This window comes from Chrysemys picta, chromosome 9, assembly GCF_011386835.1.
Source record: "Chrysemys picta bellii isolate R12L10 chromosome 9, ASM1138683v2, whole genome shotgun sequence".
NCBI lineage: Eukaryota > Metazoa > Chordata > Testudines > Emydidae > Chrysemys > Chrysemys picta.
In genome coordinates, this window is record NC_088799.1 from 83,161,090 (window position 1) to 83,186,175 (window position 25,086).

Genomic DNA, 25,086 nt, shown 5'->3' on the forward strand with positions numbered 1-25,086 from the left:
CTGTTACCCTTCCCTTTATAGTTATGACATTATCTGATTTAGATTGTGAGCTAGTAGCTAGAAAGGAGGGTCTTGTGGGTAGACACTGGATAGGGACTCAGGAAGATCTTGATTCAGTTCCAGCACTGCCAGGGACTCCCGGTCTGAATTTGAGCAAGTCACATAATTTCTCCCTGCCTCAATTGAGTATCTGTAAAATGGAAGTATTAATACTCCCTTTCTCTCAGACTTTGTGTCTCTTGTCTGTTTACATTAGAAGCTCCTCAGAATGGGGATTTTGCCTTACTGAGTATGTACAGCATGTAGCACAATTGGGATCTCAAGTTTGGTTGGGGCCTCTTGACTCTATTATAATCCAAATAATAGAAAGGTCTCCTGGGCACTTCAGAGATGGCTGCATTGCAGTAATGAGAGAAGTAATTCCTGCACACAGTCCATTAAAGGAGCTGGGAACCTTTGGAATCAAATATACACTCTATAGACATACATTAGGTTTCAGATCTTTCATTCCGGGCATATATATATATATATATTCACATACCAAATGTGTGTGTGTGTGTGTGTGTGTGTGTGTGTGTAACTAGATATGGATACTGTAGTTAGATTTTGCTGATGCGGAGGTTGTTATTTATGGTGAATTGATTATAGGGGCCCGTTATATTTTGAGAGCTGTGATTGATGTCATGGGAGTACGGGCAGATAGTTATCCTGAAGTTTGTATGTTTTTATTGTATGTGCAAGCTCATAGAGTCCTGGGCAGGTGATTTAAAATTCAGTTGAAGAATAAATAATATCCCTCTATTGAGTTATATGGACTTGGGGCTGGGAGTATGATGGCAAAGATGGCTAACCAGTTAGAAAACAGAATCTTGTACCAGTTGCCCTGCTGCCTGCTGGGACTGAACTTTCTGGGAAATCAATGGTACTGGCAAGACTATTCAAGCCCTAGACACTTTTTGTTTTCTGTGGATTTGTACAGCCCTCCTCTTGCTCTTATCACTTTCAAGAATCCCTGAAAACAACTCGCTGTTCAGGCATGCTAGTTGGATTAGAATATACAGCTAAAAAGTGGAGAATGTTCTTTCTTCCTGTTTCCCATAGTAGCAAAAAGGGAATTTGTTGAATGCATGGAGCAGTTGGCATGGGTTCTAAGATGTACTATGTTTGAACTCTGTAGCCATTATGTATCACTTTGAATTATTTAGTCTTTTGTCAATTTCAATATGTTTCTTTTATATTCTTGGGATTGCCTAGCATCCCTCAGGTGGCTGAAAATTCCTGTTAAGCTTAAGGCTAAAGACTCTAGGGAGCCTGGTGGAAAAAGAAAAGGTGATCTAGCTTCCTTAACATTTTTTTTTCTTAATATGCAGTTCTTTTATCTAAAGTCAGCTTTGTGAAAGTGACAGGGGCTTCATGTTTATTGTTTTACAGTGATTTCCACATCAAATTGTTTAATGTACAAGAACAGAAAAAAAGGTGTTTCTTCTAACTGTCCACTATGCAAATTCAGTCTGGGATCTGATGGTCAAGCTGGGTTCTTTCTTGCTAGTGCATCTTCACCAGCAATAAATATTTTCTGGGCTGCATGTTGCCCCCCAGTGGCACATGTGCAATTCTGTTGCTTTCATATTCTTCCCTTGGTGACAGAAAGCAACCCCGTCATTTTCATATTGTTCCCTCAGGGGCACCTGTGAAACTATGGATATGTCCACACTGCAATTAAAAACCGGGGGCTGGCCCATGCCAGCTAATTTGGGCTTACGGGGCTCAGGCTTGCAGGACTGGGGCTCGCAGGGCAGTTTAATTGTAGTGTAGATGTTGGGGCTTGCACTGGAGCCCGGGCTCTAGGACCCCGTGAGTTGGGAGGGCAACCTGGGCAACACAGTTAAACCAACCTAACTCCTGGTATAGACAGTGTTAAGTCAATGGGAGAATTCTCCCATCGATGTAGCTACTGCGTCTCAGGAAGGTGGTGTACCTATGCCAATGAGAGAAGCCCTCCTGTCAGCATAGGTAGCGTCTTCACTGAAGCGCTACAGCAGCACAGCTGCGCCGCTTCAGCATTTTAAGCATAGACCTGCCCTAAGTGTTTTGACCAGGGTAATTTTCTTAAATGACAGGGTTGTTTCTACCTATTCTATTGGGAAATTATATCACAATTTAATACATCCTATTGTTAGAAAGTTTTCCATTATGTATTCAGGCTGAAATTTCCTGTCTTTTCTTTCCCTACTTTGCTAGAATAAGATACTTGCAAAGCATATTGTTTAATGGATTGTTTCATTGGGAGTTTTAGGGGAAATATTAAGACTAAAAGCTTCTAGACATTATCCTCTCTCACCATCATTAATACCATTAAGCAGATTCATAAAACAGCTCTTGTGAGATCTTATGCCAAGTTCATTTGTTTTCTTTATTTCTGGAATTTTTATAAGACATATCCTAAGGACATTCACCATTTAATCTTGTTCAATTACATAAATGTTGTGCTTTGATTTTATTGGTGCTGTTAGATTATTCCTCTGATATGTTATTTATCTTTATTGCATTTTCAAAATAGTTGAAAAATAAAATAGGAAGGAAAATGGCTTGCTGTTTAAATGATCAAGATAAATGAACTTTGTACAACCGAGTATTGGTTTATGAGCCCTGCGGAAGAACCTAGCCTTAATTTTGTCTTGTTCAAATTGGCTATTTAAATATTAAAGCCTTATAACTGGTTCTCCATATAGAATCAGGTTTCTATTTGATTAATCTCCTATTTTCTGATGACCTGGCTTTTTTATACTGTGGTCATATAAATAGTTTATACAGCAGGCCTGATTCTCGGCTCAGTACGTCAGAGTGAATCAGGAAAAGCTCCACTGCAGATAATACAAATATTACTGTTGTAAAACTGGTTTAAGCAAAAGGAGAATCAGGCTTCTCGGTATTTATTTTATATCCTCTTTTTGGGGGGAAGGAGGGAGAGAAAAATGTCTGAGTGATGTTTTTCGCGTACAACTCTTCAAACCTGCATTTTCACACCTATGTCTGATAAACTGACATAGCATCTCTCAGTGTACTTATTTAGTGACACCTTCCCGCAGCTTTTTCAGGCATCTGCAGTGAACACAGTTTATGCTTCAGTCCAAGGAATCAGGATAGCTGATGCAGAGCACGGTGGCAAAAACAGCAGCAATGAGGCCCTGGGTGTGCTAGACGTGTCAAGCGGCTCAATGAATCGTGTGCATTTTTAGCTGAGCCATTAAACAGTAATAACAAATAATGATTTTTCTTCTTCCTCCCCAAAATGGTAAAGGTGGGAGAAAGGGCCATTAAAACAAAGGGAGAGAGGAAAGCCAAGGGGTGATCATGCATAATACTAAAAGGTATAAATATCATGGAGGGAGAACAATGTTGAAGTATCCCAAGCATAATGGGATGGAACTGAGCTAAGGGTAATTACAGGCTGAATGTTCCCAGCAATGAAGTCTGTAAGAGTGGAAAAAGTCGTGGGAAACCCCCCTCTCTTGTGATATGTAGAACTAGCTTGGACAAAGCACAAGTCTACTAGGAGCTAATGTGCAAAATGACCTATAAGGTCTACCCCAGGGGTTGGCAACGTTTGGCACGCAGCTCGCCAGGGTAAGCACCCTGGCGGGCCGGGCCAGTTTATTTACCTGCAGACGTGGCAGGTTCGGCCGATCACGGCCCCCACTGGCTGTGGTTCGCCGTCCTGGGCCAATGGGGGCTGCGGGAAGCGGCACGGGCGAGGAATGTGCTGGCTGTGGCTTCCCGCCTCTCCCATTGGCCCGGGACAGTGAACCGCGGCCAGTGGGGGCCGCGATCGGCCGAACCTGCCACGTCCGCAGGTAAATAAACTGGCCCGGCCCGCCAGGGTGCTTACCCTGGTGAGCCGTGTGTCAAACGTTGCTGACCCCTGGTCTACCCTTTTCTATCTCCAGTTTGTACATTTCTGTGAACCACTTTAAGACCATAGGTACCAGATCACATTAGTGGTCCCTCTTGTCAAGTTTCCTGTCATCTGCACAACAGTGCCAAGTACCAGATGCTTCAGAAGAAGGTGTAAAATCCATGTAATCGTCAGTCATGGAATAAACTACTTGCTGGGGGAAGTTTCTTCCTGATCACAAGCAGTTAATAGTGGCTATTTTATGCCCCAGAGCATGAGGGTTATATCAAGTGTACATTTTTATCGTATCTAGCCTTTATCTACCCTATTAATTTAGCCAAAAATTAAAGTATCGTATATACTTGATCATAAGCCGGTTTGTTTATAAGCTGACCCTTCCAAGATGGATAAGTAAAAATGGAAATTTTTTATAACCCGTTCATAAGCCGACCCTATAATTCAGGGGTCAGCAAACTTTGGCTCCCGGGCCATCAGGATAAGCCACTGGTGGGCTGAGATATAATAAGAAATGGAGATATCCTATCTCCTAGAACTGGAAGGGAGCTTGAAAGATCATTGAGTCCAGCCCCCTGCCTTCATTAGGAGGACCAAGTACTGATTTTTGCCCCAGATCCCTAAGTGGCCCCCTCAAGGATTAAACTCACAACCCTGGGTTTAGGAAGCCAATGCTCAAACCCCTGAGCTATCCCTCCCTCCCAAATGGTTTGTTTACCTTGAGCGTCCACAGGCACCGAGGTAAACCTAAGTAAACAGTGTCCCGGCGCGCCAGCTGCTTACCCTGACAGGCCAGGACAGCAACTGGTGGGGAAATTTTTTGGGGGGGAGAAGCTGGGAGTCGGGAGTAACCCCTGTGACCACCCCCCATATGACCCCACCCCTAGCCTGGGACCCCCACACTCTCCCCATCCCATCTCTTCCCACCTTACCTGGGGAGGGCCAGGGGAGGATGTCTCTGGCCTGGCTGGAGCTGCTCTGGCGGGCTGGGCAGTGCAGCCGCAGTCTGCTCCGGCGGGCCAGACCGGGCGGCGCGGCCGCAGCATGTTCCAGCAGGCTGGGCCGGGCGGCATGCCCTCAGCAGGCTCCGGTGGGCCAGGCGGCGTGGCCACAGCCTGCTCTGGGGGCAGGGCCAAGCGGCACGGCTGCAGCCTGCCAGCCCCGGAGCTGCAGCTGCTTCGGAGGCTGGGGGGAGAGCAGCGTGGCCAGAATCGAAGAAACTCTGGTCCCTCCTCTTCTCTTCTGGCTCCGCTGACTGTGCTGCTTCTCCTTGCTCCCTCTGTTGGGGAGAGGGGCTGTGTCCCACCTCTCCCTCTCTATACCTGTTCATAAGCCGACCCCCTTCTCTGGTGCTTCCCTTTTTTACTAAAAAAATTCGGCTTATGAATAAGTATATACAGTATTTACAGCAAATGAAGTTCTAAGAATTAGATCATATTTTGCAAATTAACCCTTTCATTTCTGTGCTGAAAGAAAACTACAATGTTTCAAATGGTTAAGACTAGGCTTGGAAAGATTAGATTTTTAGTAAAGGTCAATTCCACCATACACACACAAATCAATGAAAAAATATTTCCATCAGTGATCATCAAATTTTACAGATAGGCAAAGTAAGAAAAATGCTGCTTGAGAACTTATTAGAGTTTGATTTAAGGATAGTTACTTTATATATATTTTTACATGTGATGTTGGCAATTGGTGTTTTAATGCTTATAAAACTTTAATTTTTTGAATCTCAGCATCTAATGTCATTACATAATTACTGTCTGCCTCTGCACATTGTCGGACATACCTATAATTTCCAGTAACCTCAACAATTTAAACTGATAAAAGTCTTTACAAATGTGTAAACATAAACATCAATATAATCCCTCAAAGTTATGAAAAATAAAAATTGAATTCTGCCGAGCCTAGTTAAGACCTGGTATAGGCTTCAGTCCACCTAGAATAAAATGAATCTCTTCTTTTTCATGTAGGACCTGATACGAAGAGATATCCTGTATTACAAAGGTCGCATTGACATGGATAAATATGAAGTGGTGGATATAGAAGATGGGAGAGATGATGACTTCAACGTCAGCATGAAGAATGCCTTCAAACTTCATAACAAGGAGACCGAGGAAATTCACTTATTCTTTGCCAAGAAGCTGGAGGAGAAACTGCGATGGCTCAGAGCTTTCAGAGAAGAAAGAAAGATGGTTCAAGAAGATGAAAAGATAGGTAAGGGATCGAAAATCAATGGGATGGTGGCTGTTGGGTTTTGCCCCCTGGGGGGAGAAGGCCAAATTACTGTGCTTTAGAATTATAGTTCAACTTCATTATAACCTCCCTGGCTTAACTCAGAGTTGCTGTGAAGATTTGCTCATTTAGGAGCAAATGCTGCCCTTGGCTTCAAGCTTCAGCATAAGGAAACTTCACAAGATGTTGCAGGAGAGAGAAATGTACAGTCCCCAACCACTGAGAGGCAACAGAGCCTCACAGCTGCAGTAATTTCTGCCCTAAGCTAAGCACCACCACTGCAGGGAGAAAGACAGACTCACTGATCTACCAGCCTTTCCCTCCTCTCTGTACTACCACAAAAGGTAACCAAGATTGGCATCTGGCTTATTGTCTCTTGCTCATTCGTTAAGGACTGTGTTCATTTATGGCACAGTATAAATAATGCTAAAAATAATAATGTTTATAAGGTTGCTTTTTAGGCAGCCTCCTCCCAAGTGATGTCACAGTGAGGCTTTACTTTAAAAGAAAATTTGTTTTTTATTAAAATATCTCTCTGTGTGGGTAGCCCCACCAGGCAGTGCTTTGCCACCCATGGGTTATTAGTTTCATAAATGATGCATGAAGAAATATTCAGAAAAAGAGGTTGGAAAGCGATTTTCTGAACTTTTTGCAATGTTCCCTTTTTCCAGGCTTTGAAATTTCTGAAAATCAAAAGCGGCAAGCGGCACTGACAGTAAGGAAAGTCAGTAAGCAAAAAGGTAATTGGCAGCATGTGTTCCGTTAGGTGAAGCCAGGGTGGAGTGGGGCTTTATGCTGAGCTCCAATCCACATTCCCTTTGATTTTTCACCTGTCTCTTTTTTTTATCTCATTTGTGTGTTTCATATAATTTGTTGATGTATCCATGGGCCAAATTCATTTCCGGTGTAACTCTGTTGAAGCCAGTGGAATTACATCAGAGGTGATTTTGATCCCATCTGTCCAGTCTAGTATCCAAAAGCAATCCTGTGGGCAGGAATTTTTCTCAAACCATAGGCAGTATATAGACCAGGGGTTGGCAACCTCTGGCACACGGCTCACCAGGGTAAGCACCCTGGCGGGCCGGGCCAGTTTGTTTCCCTGCCGCCTCCACAGGTTCAGCTGATCGTGGCTCCCACTTGCCGCGGTTCGCTGCTCTAGGCCAATGGGGGCTGCGGGAAGCGGCGCAGGCCAAGGGATGTGCTGGCCGTGGCTTCCTGACGCCCCCATTGGCCTGGAGCAGCGAACCGTGGCCAGTGGGAGCCGCGATTGGCCGCACCTGCAGAGGCGGCAGGTAAACAAACTGGCCCGGCCCACCAGGGTGCTTACCCTGGCAAGCCGCGTGCCAGAGGTTGCCAACCCCTGATATAGACACATCTCACCCCAGACTGAAACTAAAGCAGGTGGGAAGATACATAGAGGCTTTGCTAATTCCCTGAGTCTCCCATTGGAAAAGAAAGGGAGATGGTTAAAACCCTGGATGTGTTGAGGTTCCACCACTCTACTTCTTTTTGAAGTGGGAGGCTTATGGAACTTGCATATATCTTTCTGTGAGCTCCATATAACCGTTTAAGGATAGCACAGTTGCATCAGCACTAGCAAACATAGCATCCTCGTAAAGTCACTATATATCAACTAGTCCTATAAGATCATACTTGTCCTCCTGCCTGGGAAGAGTACAGTCAGCCAATAAGAGTCATGTCAGATATTAAGCCACTGGCCATAGTTAATGATCAGTTCTAATAATTCTTGCAGCTGCAGGTTTTGTAATGATAAATGTTGAGGAGAGAGGAGTCATAGTAACAATGTTTCAAGTCATGGAGTCTTCAGAAAAAGTATGAGAAGTCATGAACATACCATCTAGTTACCACAATATCATAGCACATTCAGGTCTCCAAATGGTTAAATGTTTGGGGAACAACTCAGGACTTCTTGGGTACCTGCAGTCACCAGTTGCCCCCTCCCCATTCTATAGCTTTTACAGCCCTATGCTTGCTTTTTCAAACAAACAATGTCTTTAACCTTTAATGAATTCCTAGCTCTGTTTCTCACCTGGTTGTTCCATACTGCCCTGATGGTCCAGTAGTGCTTTGTTAGGCCCAATGTGAACCCATTGGTCTCCTATGTCCCTGCACTGTTGTTGATCTACTGCCGTCTACTAGCCGCTAGTGTTGTCCTCTGAGTTGTTCTCTAAAAACTCTCATGGCCAGATTTTCAAAACTGGAAATGTGCAAAAAATGCATTTGGGTGCCAAATGTACGTATCACTGCAACAGTGCACAGGAACTGCACATTCAATAGACCAGTTTTGCATGTAGCTGGCCACTTGTATGGGCACAATTCTGAAAATTTTCCCCTTCACTATCCTCTTGCACACTGACTCCAGAGCTTGCAAACAGTTCAGTGAAATCACGCTCGCTGAAAAATCGCAGGATCTGTGACTCAAATGACAGCCCCGGCAAATCAAGTTTTCATTAGTGCTAATGAAACTGACTCAGCTCAAGTGTGCCTGAGAGTGCCTATGAATATTTCCAATTGAACTGCTGTATTTCCATCCTGACAAACTCAGCGTACTTAACTATATTTAGTGTTTACACAGCAATTGCTCTCTTATTTTCTCTCTCTTTCTTTCTCTGTGGGAAAAAAACAAAAGGGGAGGGGAATTTTAATAGCCCAGGCTCCTTAGGCTATAAAATTAATTAGCTTCCCTCTTCCTAGAACATCAGTCAGCACCTCCCTTATCCAGAATGACCGAATGCTCTAATATTGGGAATTCTTTTTGTGATATGAAGTCCTTGAGTCTGACGGAAATTCATTCTGACTCAAAACATCAAGTGGAACGATGTCCGATTGTTTTACCTAAGACATTAATTCTGAAATAATAACAAAACCCTTTGCATAGCATCATTAAATTAGCAACTCTGCCTCTCCTGTAATGTCTTGTGCTTCGGTGATCATAGCCCAGCCTCAAGTTAATTAAATTAAGTACTGATAAAGTAAATTTTGTAAAGCCAAACCCTTGCTAAGTACCATCAAATCCAGTTGATTTTATTACCCCATAGAGTGTGGTTTGGCTTATAGAATAATAGACATGTAGAACTGGAAGGAACCTCAAGAGGTCATCTAGTCCAGTCCCCTGCACTCAAGGCAGGACTATATAACAACTAAACCGTTCCTGACAGGTGTTTGTTTAACCTTTTCTTAAAAACCTCCAATGATGGAGATTCCACAACCTCCCCTAGGCAATTTGTTCCAGTGCTTAACCACTCTGACAGTTAAGAAGTTTTTCCTAGTGTCCAACCTAAACTGCCCTTGCTTCAATTTAAGCGAATTGCTTGTCTTATCCTCAGAGGTTAAAGAGAACAATTTTTCTTCCTTGTAACAACCTTTTATGTATTTGAAAACTGTTATCATGTGCCCCCCAGTCTTCTCTTCTCCAGACTGAACAAATCCAGTTTTTTCAGTCTTCCATCCTAGGTCATGTTTTCTAGACCTTTAATCATTTTTGTTGGTCTTCTCTGGACTTTCTCCAATTTGTCCACATCTTCCCTGAAATGTGGTTCTCAGAACTGGACACAATACTCCAGTTGAGGCCTTATCTGCTCAGAGTAAACTAGAAGAATTACTTCTCATATCTTGCTTACATCCCAAAATGATGTTTGATCTTTTTGCAACAGTGTTGTTATACTGTTGATTCATAATTAGCTTGTGATCCACTATAACCCTGAGATCTCTTTCTGCAGTACTCCTTCCTAGACAGTCATTTCCCATTTTGTATGTGTGCAATTTATTGTTCCTAAGTGGAGTACACGGCATTTGTCCTTAATGAATTTCATCCTATTTACTTCAGACCGTTTTCTCCAGTTTGTCCAGATCATTTTGACTTTTAATCCTATCCTCCAAAGCACTTGCAACCCCTCCCAGCTTGGTATTGTCCGCAAACTTTATAAATGTACTCTCTCTGCCATTAGCCCTAATGAAGATATTGAACAGAACTAGACCCAGGACTGATCCCTTTGGGTCTCCACTTGATATGCCCTTTCATCTTGATTGTGAACCACTGATAACTACTCTCTGGGAATGGTTTTCAAACCAGTTATGCGGTTGTATTTCCCTAGTTTGTTTATGAAAAGGTCATACGAGACAGTACCAAAAGCCTTACTAAAGTCAAGATATACCACATCTACCACTTCCCCCCCTACCCACCACAAGGCTTGTTACCCTGTCAAAGAAAGCTATTAGGTTGGTTTGACATGATTTGTTCTTGACAAATCCATACTGACTCATATTTATCACCTTATCTTCCAGGTGTTTGCAAATTGCTTTTGCATAATACCCCAAAGACTGGCCCTTGTGTGAGTAGTCCTACTGAGCAGCTGGCTTCAGTGGGAGTACTTACCAAGCATTATTCAGCAAGAGGAAGGGTAGCAGAACTGGTCTCCAAGTTATTTGCAGTTTCAGGGTGCTTTTGTTGACTTATCTTGTAATAATTTCATACATATTTGAAATGTATCCCTAACAAGGCTTTACCAAAGGCATTAATAAATACTTGGAGACAGTGAATTGCTAGTAACTAGTTGTAGTTACCTCTGCTAAGAGAAAGGTAACCAGTTCTCATGCTTCAGGATGACTGCAGCCAGGGATCAGGTAGGCCTGCTGCCTTTTCTATGTACACGTTGCAGAGCTAGACATATGCATTGCGGATAGTTTGGGTTGCCTCTGATGCATCAATTGTAGAGGTAGATATGCTGGAGGGTAGGGATAGGGTCCAGAGTGACCTAGACAAATTGAAGGATTGGGCCAAAAGAAATCTTATGAGGTTCAACAAGGACAAGTGCAGAGTCCTGCACTTAGGACGGAAGAATCCCATGCACCACTACAGGCTGGGGACCAACTGGCTAAGCAGCAATTCTGCAGAAAAGGACCTGGGGATTACAGTGGATGAGAAGCTGAATATGAGTCAGTAGTGTGCCCTTTTTGCCAAGAAGACTAACGGCATGTTGGGCTGCATTAGTAGGAGCATTGCCAGCAGATCAACGGAAGTGATTATTCCCCTCTATTCGGCACTGGTGAGGTCACATCTGGAGTGTTGTGTCCAGTTTTGGGCCCTCCACTACAGAAAGGATGTGAACAAATTGGAGAGAGTCCAGCGAAGGGCAACGAAAATTATCGGGACTTACGAGGAGAGCCTGAGGGAACTAGGCTTGTTTAGTCTGCAGAAGAGAAGAGTGAGGGGGGATTTGATAGCAGCCTTCAACTACCTGAAGGGGGGTTCCAAAGAGGATGGAGCTCAGTTGTTCTCAGTGGTGGCAGATGACAGAACAAGGAGCAATGGTCTCAAGTTGCAGTGGGGGAGGTCTAGGTTGGATATTAGGAAACACTGTTTTACTAGGAGGGTGGTGAAGCACTGGAATGAGTTACCTAGGGAGGTGGTGGAATCTCCTTCCTTAGAGGTTTTTAAGGCCTGGCTTGACAAAGCCCTGGTTGGGATGATTTAGTTGGTGTTGGTCCTGCTTTGAGCATGGGGTTGGACTAGATGACCTCCTGAGGTCTCTTCCAACCCTAATCGTCTATGATTCTATGAATTGTGACTCAAAGCACTTAAGCATGTGCTTAACTGTAAGCATATAAATAGTCCAGTTGACATCAATGCTACCTATATGCGCAAAGTAAGCACATGCTTAAACACTTTGCCTGATCACTGCAAGACTTGATGGCCCAACAAGCTTAGGATTACCATATTGTAAGTGTCCAAAAAGAGGACACTCCATGGGGCCCCGGCCCCGCCCCAACTCCGCCCCAATCCCCGCCCCTTCCCCGCCCCACCCCAACTCCACTGCTTCCCGCGAACATTTGAGTCGCGGGAAGCCTGAAGCAGGCAGGCAGCAGGTAAGCTGGGGCTGGGGGGCGTGAGGAGGCACAGTCCAGTCCAGCCCCCCCCGGCCGAGCGGCTCCCTCCGGTGGGCAGCCGGCCAGCCCAGGCCAAGAGGCTCTGGCCCCGGCGTCTCCCGCCCGGCTTGGCTCGGGCCCTGGGGCGCCGGCCCCCGGCCGAGCACCGCCGGCCCCGGCCCTGGCCCTGGCCCCTGGCTGAGCACCGCCGGCCCCGGCCCTAGCCCCGGCCCCAGCCCCGCACTGCCGGCCCCGGGCCAGCCCCTGGCCCCCTGCACTGCCGGGTCCCGGCCCGGCCCCGGCCCCTGGCCGAGCACCGCCGACCCCGGCCCCCGGCCGAACACCACCGGCCCCTCCCTCCCTATTTTCCCGGACATGTCCAGCTTTTTGGGATTTCCTCCCGGACGGGGATTTGAGGCCCAAAAAGCCGGACATGTCCAGGAAAATCCGGACGTATGGTAATCCTAAACAAGCTGATCTGATGTGTTAAGACCTCTGTGCCCATGTTTTAGGTCATTGAATATCTTTTGTAGCCTTATTTTTACCATCTGCTATGCTATATCAGTTGACCTCTTCTGTGGGAAACAACGATAATTTCCCTCTTACAGAATGCTTAAGGAAAGGATAGAAGCAGTTAAGGAGATGAAATGGAAAGTGCAATCAAGTGTGTTGGAGGCGAACTAGAAAGTTTTCAGTAATATTAACAGCAGCTTATTTCCTGAACTGTCATACAGCATTTCCACGAAGTATTGCTCTGGAGTCAGCCAGCATATTTATTAAGAGGAAACATTTAAAGGACCACTAGCTGCAATGCACCAGAGAGAGAAAGTGTGGAAAATGAGACTCACAAGGAAGGAGCCTCCAAACTCTGTCAGATAAACTTGATGAAACTTTAATCAGATGATTAAGAGACAGCACAAACCTTTGCATTTTGGCTTTGGTTTTTTTTGTTTTTTTAAACCAGTGTCCTAAATGAATCATCCCATTTGGAACTAGCTTGCAGTTAACACAGACACACACACATATGCACTTACAGGCATAGACACACATGCCCAGCCAAGATTCCTTCAGAATTGGTTTGATGTTGAGCGAGCGAATCAACCTCAGATTTCAGCAACATCCTGGGATTTGCACTACTTATTGGATTGGGGGAAATGTAATAATATCAGAGCATGTGCCTTAAGATAGCATTAAGCCAATTCTCCACCTTCTTTAAGTCCATTAGACATAAAGTGGATGAGTAGCATTGGCTTGTGCTCCTTCCCAGCAGACTAAGTTGTGGGATATTTTTTACAGACAGTGATTCAGATTCTTCTTCCAGTAACAGCCCTGTAGCCCCGTGCAACTTCAGTGGGTGTAGCTGGGAGTAGAATTTAGCCTGGTATATCCTAGAATAATTAAAATGGGAGATAGAAAAGTCTGGTTTGGCTTGGTTTTTAAAAAGAGCCTGTCACAGTTACCAGGCTCGCTGCACCACTGTCCCTTCTTGGTCACTTTGAGTGCAGCCCCAACAGGTGTCAGGTCATGGACCCCACCTCTCTTGGGGTGGAACTCTGCAGTTCACCACTCTCAGACTAGCACCTGGGTTTACAGTCCCCTACATGCCAACCATGACTAACTTAGCACGTCCAGTGGGGGCCAGATCCTGCAGAGGTTTCTCTTCGGAAGCCTCTGACGGCATACATTTGCAATGAAACTGAGTCTCCAAAACAAGGCATGATTTATTTTGCCCAAAAGATACACAACACATAAAGAGGTGGATTTAAAATAACAAAGACTTTCACACATATTGCCTGACCTAAACTTAACCTTGCCATCCATAACTCGGGAGGATCTGGCTTATTATGAGTTGGGAGAAACAGCCTATGCTGTTTGAAGCCTGGTCCCTCTCTCTGAGTGTCTCAGGCATCTCACTGAAACATCCTGGCCAGTTTCCCTGACCACTTCCCCTTCCTTTCTGCCAGATTTAGGTTCCTTTGACAATCAAGCCTATTAGGTCATGTAGTGCATCCCTTGTTGCCAATGCAGGATTGCTCAGTGCAATGTATTTCACACTGATTTGTCCATTCTAGTTTTAAGTGACTCTAACGACAGTAGGGTGACCAGACAGCAAGTGTGAAAAATCGGGATGGTGGTGGGGAGTAATTGGCACCTATATAAGAAAAAGCCCCAAATATCAGGACTGTCCCTATAAAATCAGGACATCTGATCACTCTAAACAACAGGGACTTCAAAACTCCCTTATTGTATCTAACCATCAGGATTGTTTGCCAGTGCCCCGGTAATGATTCCTCTCCCTCTTCAGTGTTTGCAGCCTTCAAAAACTGGTAGACACTTATCAAATCCCCTGTTTAGTCTTTTTCTATCCCCATGTATGGTAGCAAGTAACATATTCACTTCTCGTTCACATAATGCTTTTTGGCATACGTTCCTAGACGCTTTCAAAATCCCCAGCCAAGGTTTTCAGATGGGACTAATGATTCTGGGAGCCTCAATTTTTGGCTGTTCAACTTGGGGCTCCTTAAAGAGGTCTGATTTTCAAAGGCTTGATGCTTAGCCCTTTCTACGAATTAGATCCTGTTAAGGTGTCTCAAGTTGGCCATTCAAAAGTTAAGGCTCCCCAAATCATTAGTCATGAATATTAGTTTTTCCTGGACATAAGAACATAGGATTCATTATGCCATATAAGACCACTAGTCTGTCTAGTCAGGTAACTTGACTCTATCAGGGGTCTTAACCTAATGATTCATAAGAAGGAATGATATCCCCTTGTTTTTGTAATGTATCTAATAGTGCAAGCCTATGTGGGGTGGGATCTCCTTTCTGAATCCCACGAGCAAGCGATAAATGCTATGAAGAATGAAATTTGCTTTTTTCTCATAATTTTGGACAAATTTATTCATTATTGCTGTTTTCATGGGTAGCTTAACAGTGGGCTAAGGAGCTGCATCTTCCAATGTGCATGCTTCAATTCCCTTAGCAGACCATGGTGAGGCCTCCAAAACCCCCTTGACATGCTGAGAAGTTTCCAGTATTCCCTGCTTCCCTCCATACCCCAATTGCTGAATGCTCCCACTACCATTAAGTGGCCTCATCCCTCCCTTAGCAGTCTGTAAAAATCCACTAAGAGCTAAATTCTCAGCTGGTATAAATTGGCATAGCTCCATCAGCTAAGGTTTTGGCTCCAGAATGCAGTCTCTTCTTGGCTGCCAAGTCTTCCTGCTACCCTCATTCGTATTAAGTGACTTGACCTCATGCCCAGCTAACCTCAACTCACAAAAATACTGACCCAGATTCCTCCCAAGGGTCATACCGTCCTAATTTCTTCTGACATCTCAAACCTTTGCAGCTCAGTTGTCAAACATTCCCAGTTTCCAAGTGTCTTCTACCTGGAAATCAGATGGCATCTTAAGCGTTAACCGGCCCATTCGTTAAACTCTTTTTAAAAAGGGAGGGGAGGCACACTTGTATTTTCAGATATAATCAAGGTCATTTCCCTTTGTTCACAAAACTTTCCACACTGCAGATGAAAGAATGTCATTACTGTCTGGAAATCATGTTCTCATACTACTTCCCTGCAAATACGTAAAAGACATGGTGCAAATCCCATTGCTCATAAATTACATGGGCCGCAAACTGAACCTTCCAAAGCCCATGAGTGCCCATTATACAGTTACCTCGTGGAACTAGCCACAGCATTTTTCAGTGTTTTCAGTCTGAAAGTAGCGATGGTGATGATGATTTTCATAACACAGATGAAATTGGTTCTTCACTGGAGGAATTACTAATCCAGTTAGAATCTGATCTGAGATACAGTTAGGATTTCCAAAGCTAAGCAAGGACAGACTGAATGAATATTTGGATAGGAGACCTCCAAGGAATACCTAAGTGCAAAAGGAAATGACATTGGTGACTAAATAGGGGGCACTCTTGCTTCTGAGTCAGTTCTGAACAAATACTCCAGCAGAGTGCTGAGAGTGCCATCTGTTGGGTGAGGTGTGAAACTGACCGCTTGCCTTCATTAAAGACCGCAAAGGACGGTTTGAAGAGTAGAGGTGTTACCCACAATGTCATGCCCAGACTTCCAGCTGAGTGATTCTGACCACCTAAATTCTCCCTGTAGTTTCAGTTAGATAATTTTTTTCTTCCTATGTAGTTCTAAATTGTCATGTAGATTTGCTGTGTGCTGTTAATAAGTGTCACCCCGGATGTGGCTGTATTTCAGTGAGTGAACTCTGTAGTTCAATAAAATGGACAGTGCAAGGAGTATTTCCTCATCAAATGATGAATACTTTGGCACTGTTTCCTGTTGAAGGGGCGTGCTGCGTGGTACCCCACAGAAATACGTCAGACATAAGGCAACTGAATTTGTGATGAGGTTGAATGTGCCTCCTAAGAGGTGTGAATTCTCTCACTGCTGTTGAGACTCAGGAGAATTGAGGGTTTGCACCATAGGACACTCTCCATTCACCAGCAATACAGCACCAACTTCAGCCCACGCTGAACTAGAAAACATTTATATTTTATCACCCATCTCTTAAATCCAGCTAATAGATAGGCAAGTTGTTTAGATGCCTGTGTGGAGAAAAGGGATATGAAATAGCTACCAATCAAGGCATGAAAGAAATCCTTAAAGGGTCAGGATCAAATAAGCATAGAAAGACATCCTATATTTGGCTTTACTCTTTTAATTCTTTCAGTTCCAGGGAATTCCTTCTGCGAGCACAAGTACAAAAGGCATTTTGGAAAGAAGTTAGGAGCAAAGTAGAGCTGGCTTGAAATCCTTTCAGGGTTTTTGGTGTTGAGGGTTTTTTTTTTTAAGATGAGAAACCTAAGTGATTCCAACTGACATTGCCTAGCACTAAAATACTGCTCAATTTCAATTGACAATACATCATCTCTCTTCGCTGCATTTGGCCTGACAAATGATAAACTGCAAAGCTACCTTTTTTTCATGCTGAACAGCATTCCCTCAACCCCAGCCCTACTGGACAATCTGACTATGCGGCTGCAACCCTTGGATTCTACCTTGGTGCAGAGTTCTGCATGAACCAGCAGAAGGAGCTCCAAGATCAAGACTTGTGTAACTGTTTCCCTGTGCCTAGGGACAAGCAGCGTGACTGCTATGCCTGGAAATCTTTCCTTATCTATCCATTCTTCCCCTTTGCATTTTGAATTCTGTCCACAGAGGCAGCCTGAGATTGCAGCATTCTTCACTGGAAAGGGGCTTTGCTCATTTTTTCCGGTTAAATTGCAATGGAGTTATGGCTTTGCATATAAAAAGAATCCTTAAAGAGACGATTTAGCACAGCTACTTGAAGCTCTGATGAGGGAGGAAACCTGCTCCGTTCAGATACAAATATATTAACCCTTCATTCATTCTGAGAACTAGTCTTGTTCTGAGGTTCTGAAGACATTCTGGTAAGTGGGATTTTTCTCCCACATCCAGTGGTTCACCGTGCCCAAAAATACACCGATGCCTGAAGAAAGGCCATTCTTGTGGCGTTTTTATTTGCTATTGGAGGTGACATGTTGAAAACCTCACAAGAAAAGCTACTCTCGTGGGATTGCTGAATTTACTCTGCAGAGCACAAATACTCATATTTGCATGCACACAAATGCAAGGGCAAAATAGCACATGCCTCATGTCTGTAGCTGTAGTTATTGCTTGCACAAGTTAGACATACAGTTTTGACAGTTTAGCCCCTCTTTGCTTTCACCTGGTGCCCAGGGGAGCTGGAGCCAATTTGCCCCCTCCTTCTATGCAGATTAGCTCAGCCTCAGGACTTCTCTAATTTAGGTAAGCTGTCATGGTCATGGATCGCTGGAACACAGCATGATTTGGCCACATTCCTTCTTTCCCCGTCACACTTCATCTTCTGCCACTACGTGGAGTGAGCCACCAGGGATTATTATAGAGCTGGCTATGCCGGTTCGATACCAGGTGGGGATTTCCCCATGCCACAGGCATCTTCAGATGCTGAGCTAGAGTGTAGATGCCTGAGCAGTCTAATTGGAGGATGGAGGTATCCTGCTGTCTCTTATGATATCCTAGAGCCAAACCATTTAAGATTTGGCCCTGGCCCCCTCTCTGTAATGATGGGGCATCAAGCACTCAGTGGAACTGGCATTCTACTGTGCAAGCATCCTACTCACGATTCACATATTTTGAGGTAGGAAAAATAAACTTGTAAACACATGAGATTAGCAAATCTGATCAAGCATCCAAGAGCCTACCAAAGAGGTGTAGAAACCAAACAGATTTTGTTTTCAGCTTGACTTGGAACACATAACTGTGATGAGGTTGGTTAGGGTTACTAAGTCATGAATCATGCAGCAACATGCTAAAAATGAAACATGAAACAACATGCTAAATGAAACAACATGCTAAAAATGAAAAAGGATGACTGTACTTCCTGGATTGGATAGAAAGCAATATGAGTAGTAGTATTTGTTATCAGATAAAACAAATGGTCGTTTAATTTCTTTGGAGAAATCAGTGCCATTTCCATATTCCTCGTCTCGAAGCACAATTCGAAGAAATCCAGGAAATGTTTCCATTCAGTCTGAAATCTTGTTGGTTTTTAACCAGCCTTGATTGGTATTTACAATAACAAAGGGGAGTAAATTACTTTTTTTCCCTCTCCAGACGTATTAAACTCTTAGCTTGTTATAATGGAAGGACCTATATAATGATGCACCAAGATTAAATGGTTGGCAGCTTAGCTTCACATAATAATGCAGTGCATTTTGTGAGAGTTTAATTCTTTGCCTGTAATTGCTTTGAACATATATCGCACCTCCCATCCCCGGATCCCAAAGCACTGGCACATGAAAGTGTGTGTTTGTGTGCTGATAGGGATTGCTGACAACATGCAGAGAATCTAATCTCTCTTATGCCAATCACTGTGGTATCTAGGTGCTAATTGTAATATTTTGCCTTCTCTAGCACCTCCCACCTGCGGATCTCAAACCGTTTTACAAACATTAATTAATTTAGCTTCATAATCCTCATATGAGGAAGGTGGGTATTGTCCTCATTTTTCAGACGGGGAAACTGATCACAATAGGTTGGCCCACCACTCCTGCAGTATAACCCAGGAGAGCAGGAGATCTCCATAATGTTCCCCCCACATTCTTTTATCGGGGGACTGCCCTACCCACAGAATGAGTAGCAGGTTCTGCAGGCAACAGAGGGGATCCACAGAAGGCCAGAACTTTCTGCATTTGCTTCAAAGCTCTGATGTTCCCTCTGCTCTCCCCTGCTTCCTGGCAGTGTAGCTTCCACTTTATCACACTGCCCAGGCACCTTGCTTAAGAAGGGAATTACCCTTCATGGACGGTCTCAGCAAGAAGGAAGTATAACCAGTGGCCATATTACCTTTCCCTGGTAATCTCCACAGGCATAGTGATGGTTGCTCCCTCAGCCCCACCATCATCAGTTCAGGGCTACCCATCCTCTACCTCCCCTACACCCACCCATGTGGATCCCAGTTCCAGAGAGCATCCTCTACAGGGTTCTGTGTCTTAAAGACAGTGGACCCCTCACCCCTTCTGCATCAGAGGAGGCCCTATCTGGCCCAGAGAGATTGTAATTTGCTCAAGGTCACATAGGAATTATGTGACAGAGCCAGTAATAGAGACCAGGACTTCAGACTCACTCTATTATATCTCAGCCACAAGACCATCCTTTCTTTGGAATACCTCGCCTTGGAGATAGGGCTGGGGAGTTAGCAGTCAGTGACTCTTGTGAGATTCCCAGTACTTGCTGGTTTAGAAGCTGAAACCAGGCTGGTGAATTTAAAACAAGCCATTAGGGAAAAGTCCTACAGGACTTAGTAGAGGAAGCAATGCCTTCTGTCTTTTGAAACCAACAAATGGAATTCTATAGAAGAGATACAGTTCTTTGCAATGTAACAATTCTATAGACAAGACTTGGCCTTTTCAATAATAGAGTGATTTCTAGATAACCGTGGCTAATGGTTCTATAGAGCTCTCTTGGCTTAAATTATATAGGACTTTTCCATAAGAGAAAAGCAAAACTTCACCAAAACAAAAGTAATTGATCTTTCTCAAATCTCCAACTAGCTTGCTAGTTTAGGTTGCATTTGGAGTGAGGGTTTAAGTTAGTTGCTAATTTCATCCCTAGAATTGCCTTCTGCTGCTCATGTCCCCATTGTTTGGGGCCTTGGTTTTTAAAGCTATAGCAAGTAATATCATGAGTACGTTTTTTGACCCAACTGAACTCTGACTGACCTCTTTCTTTTTCCCTTCCCCACCATCAATGCAGGTGTCAGCTACTCCAGGTCGGTTCCTCCAGCCTATCCACCACCCCAGGATCCATTAAATCAGGGACAATACATGGTGACAGATGGCATATCCCAGTCCCAGGTCTTCGAGTTCACCGAACCCAAACGCAGCCAGTCACCATTCTGGCAAAATTTCAGCAGGTTAACGCCATTCAAAAAATAATACCTAGAGTGAGATGGAGAATTTTAAAATAAAAATTTTAAAAACTTAAAAATAAAAATAAATAAATAAAATTATATTTATAGATGGACCTTTTTTCGGAGAAGCACTGTTGCAATTAAAAATAATTCTATATATATACACACACATATATATATATATATATATCTATATATAGATATAGATATAGAAGGACCAAAAACTTTTTTTTGTTGTTTTTGGGAAGCAAACTACTACTAGATACTAGGAAGCACCAATGACTTCTACTCATGTGCCCGATTTTATTTTATTTAATTGGTCAGACAACATCATTTTTTCTGTTCATTTTTTTTTTTGTCCAACTTGTCATTGTCTCTCCAGGACAATTTCTTGCTCGTTGTCTGTTTGTCACTGAAGTTCCTTGCAGGCCACATTGGTGTATATTTTATTTTATTTATGCCTTTTATTTTTCTATTTTAGAGGTGGGGAAGATCTCTGCTCCCTTCCCCCTTTGCTCCCCCCACCCCTTGACTGTCCCCAGACTTCTTTTTTCAATGAACAGCATTTTCCCCCCAGCATTCTCTGTTCTGAGTCGTTCCAGTCTGGGTGTGCTCTGTTGTGCACTGTGATATGCTGCTCAGTACTTCTATTGCTTAACTGTTTTTATAGGTGTTCTTGGGCCAGGGAGGGGGGTATAATCAAACAAAAGGGGGGAACAAATCTTTATTATGTGAGAGATGACTTCTGTTCAATTGATTTGTTGCATTTTTAAACTGTGTTTCATTTCAATGCTGTGTGTTTCAATCACACATGCCATTCCCAGTAATGTCGAAAGAGAACAATGGGGGCTTTTTTGTTTTGTATCTTATTTTATTTTCTCTGGAGATTTTTTTTAGCTGAGAAATTACCCTGTGAGATGTCCAATACTAGCTTTTTCCTACATAAAGATGACAGATGTTTTAAAATTGGTTGATGGCCTCATGTCCTGCATTCTAGGTAGAGAAAAATTAGTTATTGAACACAAACAAAATGGCCAGTTTTCTTTCTGCAGGAAATAACTCAGAGGACCCTCCTCTCTCTCACACACACACACGTAGCATCACTGTTATGAACCATTGATTACAGTTTACAGGAGCAATGATCCTAGATGTAACAGCCATTGCTGTACTTGCTTTCTGGTCTGTTACGTTTTATTTAAGTATCCCTAGCTTTGCCTTGAGCCCCAAATTACCAAACAGGACATTCGCTAACAATGATGACCTATTAGGTTAAGGATTATTGCTTAAGTAATCAAAAACATTTACTCAACATTTAATGCCTCCAACCTGTGGAAGAGGTTGAAAATTGCCTTTCAGAAAAGATTGCACTGAAATCAGTGTCTGAGAAGTCTTGCCATGTGACCAGGACTACATATCCAAATGTAGATCAGCAATCAGACTAGTCTAAACTGTAGCAATGGTTCAGCAAACTTGCACCATTGTCAATAGGCTGCACAGTAATTAGTTAACCTCTCTGTGTCTCTTTCTCTCTCTTTTTCTCACTCTGTATTCAGAGCTGCATTTTCAATGACACCTCCTACAATTTCACCCTCAGATTTTAACCCTCAAACACACTAGTTTGCCTGTACGGAAGCCTGCAATTCGGCTCACAAAACAGATCATTGCACTCACAAATGCCTTTTTGCTTGGGCAAATGTGGACATTTTGCTCACATAAAAAGGTGAAAATTGTGCAGGTGCTGTTCTGTAGGCTCCTTTAAAACATGGGGCGAAATGATCCAAACTCTAATTTGTATTGACTCTTTTCTTTTGAATCTTATCTGTCATCAAAGCAAATCGAGCTAGCTACCGGTACAGAGAAATGCATGGCGGGGGGGGGGGGGAGCACAGATTTAATTTTTCACCTGAAAAACAAGAACCTGTGAAGACCACCAGTGAATGATTTCAATATTTCCATGCAGCTTATTCTCTTGTAGGGCTAGAGCAAGCACTAAGATAAAGGCACCATGCCATGTTGTAAGGGAGTGACCATATTTCCCATCTAAAGCACAAAGATTATCTCAGCACTTTCTTTGCTACTTGAGAAAATATAAATAAGCAGCAAAGAAAGTCTAGTATTTTAAAGAGAGGAAGGATAGCGCCCCCCCCCCCCCCATATGTAAATGATATACAGTAGTAAAAAAAAAAAAAAGTCCAATCAGGAGGCAACCCAATTTTTTTTACTAGAAACATTTTTTAAATACTCTTTTGTATCTCTGCATTTTTTAATGGTTAGCAGCTCCGATTTTAATACAGAATATGTGGCAATTATTATTTTTGTTTGTTTAATAGGATGGGTGTTTAGAGAAGTGAATGAGATGATTCCTCAAAAGTTGTAACATAAAGGATGAAACAAAATGTCTTACAATTTCTGAATGGCTGGAGAGAGACACACAGAGAGAGAAAGATTAGAGCCTCCTTGTCAATATGATGAAAATTACACCCGTACCTTTGCCTTTTTAATTGCTTAAGGGAGAAAAGTAACAAGCACATTAGTTAAGCCTGTTCATTTACTGTTTTATGCCTCTGAGAGTGAGAATGGAACATCCATTATTTTTATGAGAAGATGCTTCCTTAATATTCAGCACTAGAAAAAAGGAACAACACGGCCACACCATTATTTGCATCATAAATCAAGATTCCCTTGATCTGACAAGACCACGTGTTAGACTCACAGCTTCTTGCTTACATGGAAAACCAAAACACAGTAGCTTTTCTAGCTTTAAACTACCTGCACCAAAGCCAAGCAGCAGGTAAAGCGATGCAGGCCTGTGTTCCAGAGCAAAGCAGGGTTGGCCCTCAGTCATGGCATTCCGGAAAGCTCTTCCCAGCCATAAGTTGCCAAGGTGCTGCAAGAAATGAAGCATGAATAGAAAGACGAACCAACAATGGGTCCCACTTTTACTTACTTATTAATTATGGAATAGAGCGCTGGATTGGGCAGTCTTGTATACTTGAAAGCTCCAAAAACACATTAGATCTGATCAAATCGGGGGTAATTTTTGACTTAGCATGTTACTTAGATTTTCATTTCAATGCCAGAAAAGAGGAACCCAGATACCATTCCATGGGCAGTAGAACAAGAGAGTTGTAACAGACTTAGATGTACACAGAATTTCTCCAGCTGAAACTATATATATATATAATATAAAAAACCTCCTCTTCCATAGGTAAATGATGCGCATTACCCCTTGACCTAGCAGAGGATGTAAGTTCAAGACTTTTGCCTCCCCACCCTCTCCAAAAGATAAAACAAGAACCAACCTAGGTGCATCTAACAGTTGTAAATAGAAAATAATACATAGAAAAATATATTTGAAATCTGTTTCAGTTCTTGGATGGGCACTAGCCATCCACTGCAACGTTATTGATAGTACACTGTGGTGCTTTGGGTTTCTGGTTTTGTTCTCTTTATGCTCTGTCATCTTTTCATTGCAGCTACATTTCAGGGAACATGTATATTTAGTAGCTTTTGTAAGTTCTGCATGGCATCACCAAGCTTATTTTTCCTTGAGAAGATCTAAAGAGTCCAGAGGAGTTTAAAGGCACTATGATGATGCGGACTTGTAGCAGAGAATAAAAAAGAACAATCAAGGTTTTTAAAATACAAGTTTGAAGCCAAATACTGATATTTTAGTGCTTTTGGGGTTTTAACAGTATGGGCAAAAAAAAATGGATTTTGGTAACCCAGCTGATCCACACTTGCCAGTTTTATTATTTTGTTTATATTGGACTGTTTGACCCTGTCAAACAAGTGTCTAAGTTGTGTGTATAAAACAAAACAAAAAAAAGTGTTGAAAAAAAGTGTTGTAAAGACACTGAGCCTTATGAAAATATTTATGGAGTTAAATAAAAAGAAATGAAAAGGCATCTGAAGGCATTTTTAAATCATTTTCCTCGCAGAGTGGTCTTACTCTTTTTCCCAAGGATGTGCAAGAATTGTCTGGATGGGGGGCTGGTTTGTCAGCAAAGCAGCCAGTAAGCAATTCATATGGAACCAGAAAAGGGGTTGGAGTGTCTCCCGAGAAATAAGCTACACTTCTTGCCTATGCCCTCCACTGAACTGAGCTGAAACAATTGATTAAGGATGAGAGGTTCAATTCTTACAAAATATTGGATTTCAAGTCTGATTCTGCATTAAATAGAGTTCAGGGGGAGTCTTTCCCAGAAACATTGTTTTAAATGATGGTTTTGATTACTAAATTCTGGTCAGCTTTACAACAAAAAAGAAAGGCCACAAAATTCACACAACAGACATCAAGTGGCTGATACATTGGTGTTAACATAAGAAAAATTCCTGAGCATAATGATAGTACCGTATAGCACAGGCAGTATTTTTCTGAGCCAGAAGCCAGTGCCTCTGTCCTTCCCTGTCCCTCTTGTCCCCCACCATCCTTCCCCCCGCCCCCTAATCCATTACAAATGTTGGCTCAAAAAAATGTGAACACATTCTCAACTTGGTCTTCCCTGGAAGTGAAAGGAGATGGTGACCCCCAAGAAGAAACGGAAAGTCACACAGTGCCCACTCCAGAGACACCCTGACATTTCTCAGGGGAAGACAATAGGC

The 25,086-nt window shown here is 43.1% G+C and overlaps 1 protein-coding gene across 13 annotated transcripts in view; it reads left to right on the top strand.

Moving 5' to 3' along the window:
• ARHGEF9 (Cdc42 guanine nucleotide exchange factor 9) overlaps positions 1 to 24,389 on the top strand; it is a 324,587-nt gene extending 300,198 nt beyond the window's left edge. For all 13 annotated transcript variants that reach the window (XM_065557243.1, XM_005295667.5, XM_065557244.1 and 10 more), the window contains 3 exons: positions 5,887 to 6,130; positions 6,820 to 6,888; positions 20,325 to 24,389. In XM_065557243.1, coding sequence (XP_065413315.1) covers positions 5,887 to 6,130; positions 6,820 to 6,888; positions 20,325 to 20,506 — 495 coding nt within the window. In that variant the 3' untranslated portion in view covers positions 20,507 to 24,389. The remainder of the gene's footprint in view (positions 1 to 5,886; positions 6,131 to 6,819; positions 6,889 to 20,324) is intronic.
• Positions 24,390 to 25,086: the final 697 nt, after the last annotated feature.